This window comes from Sinocyclocheilus anshuiensis, unplaced genomic scaffold, assembly GCF_001515605.1.
Source record: "Sinocyclocheilus anshuiensis isolate Anshui unplaced genomic scaffold, SAMN03320099.WGS_v1.1 scaffold387, whole genome shotgun sequence".
In the NCBI taxonomy this organism is placed as follows: domain Eukaryota; kingdom Metazoa; phylum Chordata; class Actinopteri; order Cypriniformes; family Cyprinidae; genus Sinocyclocheilus; species Sinocyclocheilus anshuiensis.
Genome location: NW_015549624.1, coordinates 2,123,920 through 2,135,936, shown reverse-complemented (window position 1 = coordinate 2,135,936; position 12,017 = coordinate 2,123,920). Strand labels below are relative to the sequence as shown.

At 34.2% G+C, this 12,017-nt stretch overlaps 1 protein-coding gene across 2 annotated transcripts; it reads right to left on the bottom strand.

The window, feature by feature from the left end:
• Positions 1–3,149: 3,149 nt before the first annotated feature.
• LOC107659517 (serine beta-lactamase-like protein LACTB, mitochondrial) lies at positions 3,150–9,124 on the bottom strand. 2 transcript variants are annotated; one of them, XM_016448498.1, is made up of 6 exons: positions 8,650–9,124; positions 7,862–7,928; positions 7,451–7,641; positions 5,949–6,267; positions 5,541–5,706; positions 3,150–3,875 (listed from the first exon to the last, which is right to left on the bottom strand). In XM_016448498.1, the coding sequence occupies exons 1-6, from the start codon at positions 9,004–9,006 to the stop codon at positions 3,356–3,358; spliced, it is 1,620 nt and encodes a 539-aa protein (XP_016303984.1). In that variant the 5' UTR covers positions 9,007–9,124; the 3' UTR covers positions 3,150–3,355. The 2 variants fall into 2 exon arrangements, with proteins under 2 accessions (XP_016303984.1, XP_016303985.1); XM_016448499.1 differs by having other exon boundaries at positions 8,662–9,124.
• Between the last annotated feature and the right edge of the window lie 2,893 nt (positions 9,125–12,017).

Below are 12,017 nucleotides of genomic sequence, written 5' to 3'. Positions count from 1 at the left end.
AGGGGTGTAGCCATCATTTCAGAAGTGAGGGGGACAGAAATGTTATATATATATATATATATATATATGTAACATTTCTGTCCCCCTCACTTCTGAAATGATGGCTACGCCTCTGATGTAGACTGTTTACAATATGCACGCTTTCTGTATGTCTAATACCTAGATGAACTACTGTATGTCTAAATTATACAACAGAGAGCACACTTCATGCATAATGTATGCCACAATGCAATGCGATTCCAGTGAGATGAATGAAGCAGATGTATAAATATTAACTAAAGTTTTACCAGTGTTTTTTTTTTTTTTTTTTTCTTTTTACTATTAATTCTGACTGTCAAAAGTTTTAAATATTTAGATAAACTTCAATAAAAAAAAAGAAAAAAAAAAGAATTTAGTAGAGTGGTTTATTGAGTTTCCATCTCTTAAATGCTGTAAACAACTGTAAAGACCACCAAACAACCGTGAAGACCAACATACAGCAGTGAAGACCAACAGAAGACCAAGAAGTTGAGAGGGTCTCTGTGTTTAGCTTCTCGTGGGATGGCTGTCTTGGACAGTGCTGGGTGGGGTGTGTGGTGTCTCTCCACACCACATCTATGGGATTGACCCGAGGCGTCAGGTGGTTTGGTACCCTCACTTCCCTCAGCGACTTTGACCAGGTGAAGCACTCCTACCATAGCGGAATGCTGCTTTATATCTCTCACAGACAGTGAAGGTCAATAGTGACGCAACGCTCGGTGGGTGTCGGATGGGGTCCAGTTCAGCTTCTCGCAGGTTGCCGACACGAGTCCGACAAAAGCCCCTTTCTGGTTGTGGTGAGTTGGACGCAGGGCAAGATGAATAAGGTTAGTAGATTCGCGTGCTTATGCACTATTCTATGCTTTTTATAGTATAGCCTAAATCAGGGGTGGGCAAACTTGGCCCTTCCAGGCCAGTTTCCTTCAGAGGTCAGCTCTAACCCTAATCAAACACACCTGAACCAGCTAATCACTGTCTTCAAGACTACTAGAAGGCTACAGGCAGGTGAGTCATATCAGGGTTGGATCAAATCTCTGCAGGAAAGTGGCCTGGAAGGGCCAAGTTTGCCCATCACTGGCCTAAATAGCGTGATTAGTGTTCATATGCACTTAATTAACTGTAAAAACAAAGTGTGGAACTGTCACGGTTTTAATTACGGGCTTTTTAGAGTACGAGTATGATAATGATAACAGTATTGGGTGAAAAAATTATTTCATGCCTTGAAAGTCTACAGAGTACGTTACAGTATGTATGTTGTGGTGCACATTGCCTGTTTAAGGGTTAAAGAAAGGTGTGTCAGCTGGGAATGATGTTGGGAGGGAGGGTGAGAATTTGATTAACATTGTTTTAACAAAATGAAGCAAATAATACAAAAAATAATAATAAACAAAAATAACAACAACAAACATGATAACAACAAAAAGAATAATTAGAATAACAACTAGCCTACAAAAAATATTAATAACAAAAATACAACAACAAAAATAGAATAAAAACAATAATAGCAAAAATAGGGAGCAATAAAATAACAAAAATAACAAATATGATAATAACAAAAAAGTAGTAATAACAAAAATAACAACTACAAAAATAATAACAATTACAAAAATAATAATAGCAAAATACAACAAAAATAGAATAAAAACAATAATAGCAAAAATAGGAAGTAATAATATATGAAATAATAACAAAAATAATAACAAATAACAATAACAAACATGATAATAACAACAAAAGTAATAACAAAAACAACAACTACAAAAATAATAATAACGACAAAAATAATAGTAACAAAAATACAATAAAAAAAAACAATAATTGCAAAAATAGGAAGCAATAATATTAAATACCAAAAATAACAACAAACATGATAATAAAAACAACTACAAAAATAACATCAATAACAACAACAATAATAATACTAAATATAACAAATGACAAAATAATAACAAAAATAACAACAACAAAAATACAAAAAATATCAAAAAGAACAAGAAAATTAACAAAAAACAGAATAACTAAGAAAAATACAAAAATACAAGAAAAAAGTTAAACAAAAACAATGATAAAAATATAACAACAAAAATGGAAATACTACAGGAATAAAAATAATAGTAACGAAAATAAACAACAAAAACAGTAATAATAACAACAAAAATACTTGTATTATTTTATTTTACATCAAAAATTAAAATATGTATATATATAAAAAAAAATGCAACAACAAAATAGCAGCAATAATAACAACAGCAAAAGCTTTAAATGACTTAAAATGATTTAACTGCTATTTCAGTTGATCATACACATTTTATATGATGAATTATTATTCTACATAAACTATATAATCCAATATAAGCCTATTAACTAATAATGATGAAATATAAAAATATATTTATATTATAATATAAAATGATATGATGTGAAATGATAATGATAAAATAATAAAAATCTAAAATGAATTTGAATTTAATAAAAGTCATATTTAAGAAAACATAAATAATCCATTGCTTATTTTTATGCACACCAACATCTGTTTACCTCATGAAAATTATTTTGACTATAAATTTGGCTACTGGTAAATTAGTAATACAGATAATAAAAAATCTGATATGTAATTAATTTAATTGAAATGCTCTGCTTTTTCTACTAATAATGTTATTAAATAAAGTATTATGACTGCCATCTTGTGGTAATTACTATGCATGACATTTGTGTGCTGTATGTGTGTGTGTGAAATAATTTCTATTACATAATTCCTTTAGGATGACAAATAACTTTTTTATTTGTTCAAATTTGAATGAATGTGTATTATTATTATTATTATTATTATTTGGTACAGTATGTTTTTCACCATTTGCAATCATGTTTTAACTTTATTCAATTCACTTAAGTATTCCAGTGGTGTGAAATACATTTTAAGCACAGATATTACATGAAGACTTTAAATTAATATGAGGTTATGAAAGAATTACAGTATATTGTTTAAAATAGATTTAGGGAACTGCTGTCACTGCTTCTCAACTACGCTTTAATAAATGTGATATATCACCAGACTGAGTTCAACGTATTATGAGCATTACATGGCGAATGTAGGAGAAAAATGAAAATATCAGATTAAGAGCCCTTCACAGAGGTTTCCATAATACATTTTTATTTCTTCAACATATTAGACAGTTCCTATATGTATAAAAGCTATCAAAATGAGCACTTGGCACAAATGTTGAATTAAAACTGAGGACATGAACACACCTCAGCACTGTATACAAAGAAGCGTCCTGATGTTTACCACAAATCTCTTAAAATGGTTACAAAAAGATCACAGCAGTGTGTTTATAAATCAAGCGGATGCACGTTCTTCATCCCTGGCCTTGTCGAATTCCTGTGCGATCTTCAGCGCGGTGGTATTGAGCCCCACTGACTGCATGTTTGTGATGATGGTCACCACCACCCCCTGTGGAGGAGTGTGTTTGCGCTCGCTGGCTAACACCAGCAGGACGCTACTGGCCCCCACAGCGCCCCCTGTGTGCGAGGCGTAATGTCTGCGGCTGCGGCACTGACCATATTTCTGCTGTTTCTCCACCACCAGCCAGCCCTGGGCGTACAGTCCGTTTCTGTCCCACGACGCCTCCGTTTTGTCCACCGGTGCCCATATGGCTTTGGCCGTGTGGGGTTTAAGGAAGCCAGGAAGCAGCCCGTCTGTGTTCTTCAGTTCGGCCATCTGATAGCTGTAGAGCAGAGCGTTACCGAACACCAGAAGGTCGCCCACAGTGGACAGAAATCCACCTCCAGCCCATTTGTACGAATTGTCCACATAGGGGCAGTTCACAACACGACCCTTTTTATTGAAGTGGTAGAACCTGCAGGAAACAGGGAAGATGTTAAACAGGTAAATGATAAATAAGTGTGTTTAAGATTTAAAAAAAAGTTTCAATTGCATGGTGTAATCATATGAAACCAAAATGATAATAACTCTAAAAATGTCATGTGGTGTAACCATGTAAAAAGTAATACCATATTTTCTTTACACCTTAAATATGTGAATGTACTATGTATTATTTCAAAATATATATGTTTACATTTATAATGAATTATTAATTCATAAATATCATTACATTTTTGGGAAGTCACACCAGATGACATTTTACAGCCTGAACTTTACAGAACTTTTACAGAACTTTACAGTCTGAAATTTATGGCAATTATGTCTTGCCAAAGAAAAAAAAGGTCAAAATATCTGATATTTTAAGAGTCTTACCGACCTTGACACACAGTCTTTAGGGATTCTCTTTGATATCATTTCCTGTTTTATGTTTTTCTTTTCCTGCATGTTGGTTGCTCCGCATCAGACCACAATTTCACATTATTTATAAAATTATCTATTAATATTTTTCATTATTTTTTATTTTCAGTTTTTATTTTAGTAAAAATGTAGTAATTTTTATGTGCTTTTGTAATTTTTTACTAGTTGTTTTTATATTTCTAATATTTCTAGCTTTTTTATTTCGGTTTTTGTTTTAGTAATTTAATTAATCAGCTTCAACATATTTCAGTAAGGCAACATTTATAACATACATTTTTAAAGACACAATGTGTAAGATTTTTTTATTAAAATATCCAAAAACCACTAGAACAGTGTTATATATTTTGCTGACTTGTGTACTTACATTATCCCAAATGTTTTGAAGAATGTTTAAATCCAGAGAAATAAGCAATTTTAACTAGTGACACGGAGCGTGTCAGAACTTTCAAATGTATCTAGTATGATAAAACAGCACTGCTTTACCCCACATACACACGACCGGAAGGAGCGGAAGCAGTCGACTGTGGCATAATAAAAGCTCCGCTGCTTTCGAGCCGTGTGTCGCTCGTTCAGCGGCCTCGTTTCACTTCGACGGCTTTCAGCCTCATCCTGCTTTATTCTACTACGTTAATAAATCATTAGCTCATCCATGAACATGATTTCTGCCCGAGTCCCGTCGGATTGCATCGGCTGTGGGGATGAAGACCACAACTCCCATGATTCCACACTCAGTCATGGCGTCATCAAACTACGCCTTTGTCTCTTTGTTTATTTTGAATACGCGCCCTCTAGCGGCGAAAATTACATATTGTGCCTTTAAGCTACATTATTCATCTAATATGTATATTTTATTTCAGCTTTATTTTAAAAACCAAAAACCTTTTCTTAATTGTTTTAGTTAACAATAACAGCAATGGTCCACATGACTTGATTGCATATTTTATATCATATTTTAACACAATCAGTAGATGTGTAGACATTTTCAACTTTTGATCCCCTGAAATCAGAATTTGATACAGAAGAGGCATATGTTTCCTTTTCCTTTTTTTTAAGATTTATTTTTGACATGTTGCCTTTATTACAACAGGACTGTGTAGAGCAGACAAAAAGTGAAGTGGGGGAGAGAGAGGGGGACAGGATCGGGAAAGGTGCTCGAGCCGGGATTCGAATTCGGGACGCCCGTAACGCAACGTTTCAATTGCATGTTTAATGTCTCCTTTACCTGGAGCGGTTGTATATGATGGGGTCGTTTTCGTCCGGTACGGTGTTCAGCATGCCCAGTTCTCGAAACATCTTCATCATGTGGTCGAGGAAGCGCTGACCTGCTGCTCTCTCCACCACGGCGCTCAGCAGGGTATACGCATGCGTCGAATACAGGAACGTAGAACCTACGGCGGTCGTATAACGCAGAGTTAAGGACAAATTACTGCAGAGAAACATCACTGTACAACAGAGACATTCTGCTAAACTCCTCATTTTGAGTTCCACGACAAGTCAGGTTTGGACCGACGTGAGAGTAAATAAACGGTGGTAAGCTAAAGATCAAGATATCAAGGCAACATGCTCTAAAAATAAACCCAACCTCACAACAGATTATAACAGCGCTTTGTTGTGTGCAGTGAAAGCATACCGGGTTTAAAAATCAGAGGATCGTCTTTGAATAAGTCCAGAGCCTGGATGACATTTTCAAAGTTGTCTTTGAGGTAATACTCCTCCTGCTCGAACTCTTTTTTCCTCCTTTGGCCTCCTTTAGCCTCTTTGCTTTTAGCGCTGCTGTCCTCTGCTTTCGGCTTCTCTTTGTTTTCGTCTGAGCTCTTCTCCTCTTTCTTCTCCGGGGGCTTCAGAAGGCGCTTGGCTTTCTCTTTGTCCTCTCGCACTTTCTTGGCATCTTTCTCATAGTGACGGATGCCACTCAAGTGGGACAGGAGCATCCGGGGCGTTATTGTGACCTGGTTTAAGGACAGAGGGAAGAAAGCTAAGCCAAACCGAATGAATTATGTTGGGTTGGAAATAATTCGAAAATTCCCATAGACTTTCATTGAGGGTGTCAAAACTTTTGTACAATAACACATATAGAGTATTTAAGCTGTTTATCGCTAGCAAAGCTTAACAGTTATGCTGGGACAACAAGCAATATGCTAATCATGCTAGCAACATGTTATCAATGTGCTAAATCATGCTAGAAACATTCTATCAACATGCTAATTCAAGCTAGCAACATGCTAAGAACATGGCAAAACATTCTAACAGCATTTTAAAACATGCTTGCAATGTGTTAAATCAAGCTAGCAACATGGTAAAACATGCTAGCAACATGTTAAATAATGTTAACAATATGCTCATAACGTGCTAAATCATGCAAACAGCATGTTAAACATGCTACCAATGTGTTAATTCAGGTTAGCAACATGCTAACACATGTTAAATCATGCTAGCAGCATGTTAAATTATGTTAGCAATTTGCTAAATCATGCAACAAGCGAAAACATTCTAACAACATGTTAAATGCTAGCCATGTCTTAAATCATGCTATCAATGTGCTAAAACATGCTAGCAACGTGTTAAATCGTGTTAGCAATGTGTTAAATAATGCTAACAACATGGGAGGGATCAGCAAAGGTCCTCGAGCCGGGATTCGAACTCGGGACGCACTACCCACTAGGCTAATTCACGCTAGCAACATGTTATCAATATGTTAAATCATGCTAGCAACATGTTAAATCATGCTAGCAACATGTTAAATTATGCTAGCAATGTTTAAAATCAAGCAACGACATGCCATAACATTCTAACATGTTAAATGCTAGCAATGTCTTAAATCATGCTATCAAAATGCTAACAACTTGCTAAATCATGCAAACAGCATTTTAAACATGCTAGAGATATGTTAAATCATGCTATCAATGTGCTAAATCATGCTAGCAACATGTTAAAACATGCTAGCAAAATGCGAAATAATGCTGAGTAAAATCTTCAAGCTTCAATTTTTTTCAAAGTTTATAACTTTCAGACAAGGCTTAAACTTTACTCATTTAGTTAATAAATTGTTAACAAATTAGTTGAGCATAATTCAAATTAATCAGATGAGTTATACTGATTAAAAAAAACATATTTTTAAATGGATGTACTCACATCCTCTGATTCAAATTGCTTCTGTGGGAACTCTGGCACGTATTTTTGGACAGGAGCATCTAGATCTATCTTGCCGTCCTCCCAGAGTCTGGCGACGGCGGCTGCGGTCAGAGGTTTACTGATGCTGGCGATTCTCATCACTGTGTCCGGACCACAAGGCACTCTGTTCTCCAGATCTGCATAGCCAACCCCTGAGAGACAACACATACAGCCAGTGGTCGCTTTCTGAGCTACTGTTCTAACACAGGCCTCGAAGTAAGTAAAGAACTGGTCCCCTTGGATGTGGACTTGTGGCCTTAACGTAAATGTGTCATTTTAAGCATGGATGGATTTTGTAAATCCTACAGTAGTGCAGACTACCCAAGAGCCTTTATGGGACCAAGCATCAGTGTGCGGTGGGAGACTTCCTACCTTCACACCAAACATGACTGCCATCCACCGAGACTCCGATAACCATCCCAGGAGCTCCTACTTCATCCTGCAAAATAATATGACTTATCTGTAGGCCATTCTGCACTATAAACTTTGAACTGTAAATTTAAAATGAAAATAAATAAATAAAAGGCTTAGAGAGGATTAATTAGGTTAATTAGGCAAGTTAGGTTATTTAGGCAAGTCATTGAACAACAGTGGTTTGTTCTGTAGCCAATCAAACAGATAATTTCTTAAGAGGGCTAATAATATTGACCTTAGCAATTTAAAAAAAATATTTATTTCAATTTGCCTGGAATAAAAGAATTAAGGCTTTCTCCAGATGACAAATATAATAAGAAATACAGTGTTAAAATTCCCTTGCTCTGTTAAACATCACTTGGGAAATATCTGACAAAAGAACTGAAATTTCATAGGGGGGCTAATAATTTTGTCTTCAACTGAATATATATATATATATATATATATATATATATATATATATATATATATATAAAATAAAAAAATGTTATTTTTCACATGTATAATAATGTAAATATTAAAATACTAAGTACTTTGCTTTATATAATATTAGATACGAATATTTCATTCTTAATATTCAAATGTTGAAATTAAATCAATATTAATAGACTTGTTTGCCAAATATATACACCTAAGTACAGCAGAACATGTCGACAATAAGATAAGCTCAACAAACGATGCTAAAAATAAATAAATTACATAAAAGCAATAAAGGATAAGTATTAAACGAAGTGTCGTCCTGATACCTGTAACGTTACCTTTATCCGCTGCAGCAGGTCTCTGCTGGTTTCTATAGCGGCTGTGTATTTAGAGACTTTGAGTGTCTTCTGTACGTTACATTCACTGCGTTCAGACGCAGACTCACGATACTTCAGCCCTAGAGCCAGAACAAACCCCGTCCCGATACCGAGAAGCCAGAAGACCGGGTGTCGGCTGTTGTAGGGGGTGATGACAGGTCTTCTGCTTGTTGAAATCAATCTCTTCAGCTGATCTCTCAGCTTCCCTCTGGATGTCAACAAACACACAACGGGTTCGGATTTCTGAACACTGTATTTACATTGTGTGCATATGAGACCCCGTGATAAACACAGTAACCGAGACATGACTGTTTTACCACTTATAATAATAATATATGGGGGGAAAAAAGATAAAATAGTTGATGGGAAGAATACAGCAAAGAGTTCCCGTTTGAACTCCACAGAAGCAGCGACAAACAGCTGACAACCGGGTTATGTTACAGAATAAAAGTCCACAACGTTGAACAATTAAAATATCGTATTTGTAGTTTTTTAATATGTTATAATATTTACATTGTTTCTTTAAATATTATAATATTTATCATATTTAAAAAAGCAATAATCTAAACACAAATGTTTAACTTTTTTCCCCTAGCCAAATAGAAATGTAACATGTCTGCCTGCTTGAGAATTTCTTCATCATTTTTTTTTTCGTCTTGATAGTGAAATAATCTGGAGTCAACAATCAAACTAATGGATAATGTATATAACTGTATATAGTTTTCTTGAAAAATAGGTTATCGTATTCCACTTTTTTCATATGTTGATGAGTCTGAACGCAAAGTGAAGTACTCAACATGCATGGCACGTAAAAGGTCTTTTAATTTGAAAACTAGAGACTTTAAAAACCAACGGCTGATTGGCTCGTATGCCAGTTGTGACGATGAAGTCAGCCAATCAGACGTGCGCATTCTGTTGTTGACAGCAAGCCCCGTCGTCACGCTCATTAACGCTGCTGTCAACAACAAACTTCCCTTAATGTACTATTTAGGCGATAGCAGCTGTTATTTGGACAGTTTCAGGACAAACATTAATATACATGTAATATAACACAGCCAGTAGGCAGCCTAGTGTTGTATAGTCCATTGTTGTATGTTTATGACCAGGAACGATCACTTATCGCTTTGTATTATCAAGCCCCACATGCTCGTGGTTTCTGCGCTAGTGAATTGTGTTCACTATCATTACATATCATTACTTCTGTGAGACGTACCTGACTTTTCACGACAACTGCGTTTAAACACCAGCTCACCTTCTGGATGTGCATATGCAAGACCTTGTTCACCGTAGAATACAGTTCGTGGAAAAGTCACAGTATGTTATTTAATATCATATCATAAAATTATAATTCTATAATATATAAAATACAGAAATGCTTAGACCAGAAGAAACATTTATTTATTAGAATCTAGTTATAATTACATTATAATCATTATAATAGGCCTAATGTTTAGATCAGTCACTATCTAGAAAAATATAAAATTATATATTTTAATATATAAAATATGATATAAATGCTTGGATCAGAAGAAAAAATATTTACATTTTAAAGAAATCTTGAAAAGAAAAATATTATCTAAAATATATTATAAATGCTTAGATCAGAAAAAAAACATTATTGTAATTATAATATAATAATGTTTAGATCAGAAATCAGTCTAAGAATATAAAATTATATTTTTATATGATATAAATGCTTCGATCAGAAGAATTCATAATTAAAAATATACTATAGGATAATTTTTTAAATCAGAAGAAAATATTTTAGTTTATATGAAAAGATAAGAATATTTAAAACATTATATAAATGCTTAGATCAGAAGAAAATATATAAAAAATGTGTCAATTATATTATAATAATGTTTAGATAAGAAGAAAAAATGTATATCTAAAAACAAATAAGTATATATTTTATATCAGAAGCAACATCTATATCAATCTAGAAAAATATAAATATATTTTAATACATAAAATTATATAAATGCTTCGAACACAAGACAAATAATTAAAAAATATATTATAGGATCATGTTTAGATCAGAAGAAAAAAGTTTTTTTCTATTTAGATGTATTATAGAAGTGCTTAGATCAGAATATTATAACTATATTATAATGTTTAGATCAGAAAAAAATCTATCTAAAAAAAAAAGAATACAATTATATATAATATATAAATGCTTAGATAATATACTATTTTTGTAATGTTTAGATCAGAAGAAAAACCCCCATCTAAATCTCTCTCAAAACTAAATAATGCTTGTATCACAAGAAAAAAAAAAAACACCCACATACATATACAACATTTATAATGATAGAACATTTATAATAATATTAGCCCTTTTTATTCACACTGAGTGTATTCTTTCAACATCCCTTTTGTCAAGACGTGCTGAAACAGTCAACAACGACCCTGAATTTGTCCAACTTAAAGCTCTACAATAGTTTGTTTACAGTTTGAAATACAGAGCACCAATCAAAACACTGAGAAGCCAAAACATCACCTCCACACGATCGTGCAGCAGCACTATTGCCAACATTACAAATGTTGCATCAGTTTTAACAGCACAGCCTAAAGACTGACTTTGGCTGAAATTATCTGCTTTCGTAATCAAGTGGTTTTAACAGTTTGAACACATTCGGTTAGTTCACGTCCTGCAATGTCACACGCTACACCTTCCAACTGCTCAGACACTGCAACTGAACTCCTGCAGCGAGACATTTATGCAACAGAATAGAGCCCGACCGATATGGGTTTTTTGGGCCCGATACCGATATTAGGGAGTAAAAAAAGGCCGATATCGATATATACTGATATTCTTTGTGTATATTATAGTACAACACCAGTCAAAAGTTTGGACACTTTCCCATTTGTGTGTCCAAACATTTGACTGGTACTTATATATATATATATATATATATAGATAGAATACAGTATATACATAAACAGAATATATATATACATAAACATTTTTTGCAATGATCTCTCAAATGTGATGATCAAACACTTATAATGACGTGACAGAGATACGCAGGTCGCCAGTAGCAAAAAAATGGAGCGCGCTCTGCTGGACAAACTAAGTAATTACACCATTTCAAGCATTTTATCTGCATTATATGTTCTGTAAAAAAAATTTTCATATCGGCGGCATATTCGCCAATACCGATATATCGGCGACAGGCTCATATCGGCCGATAATATCGGCAAAACGTTATATCGGTCGGGCTCTGCAACAGAATAAGCAAATATGAAACGTAACAGGAAGCAGATAGTCTGATTAGCATGTGTTGTAAGACAACATCCTCTCAGCAATGAGTGGG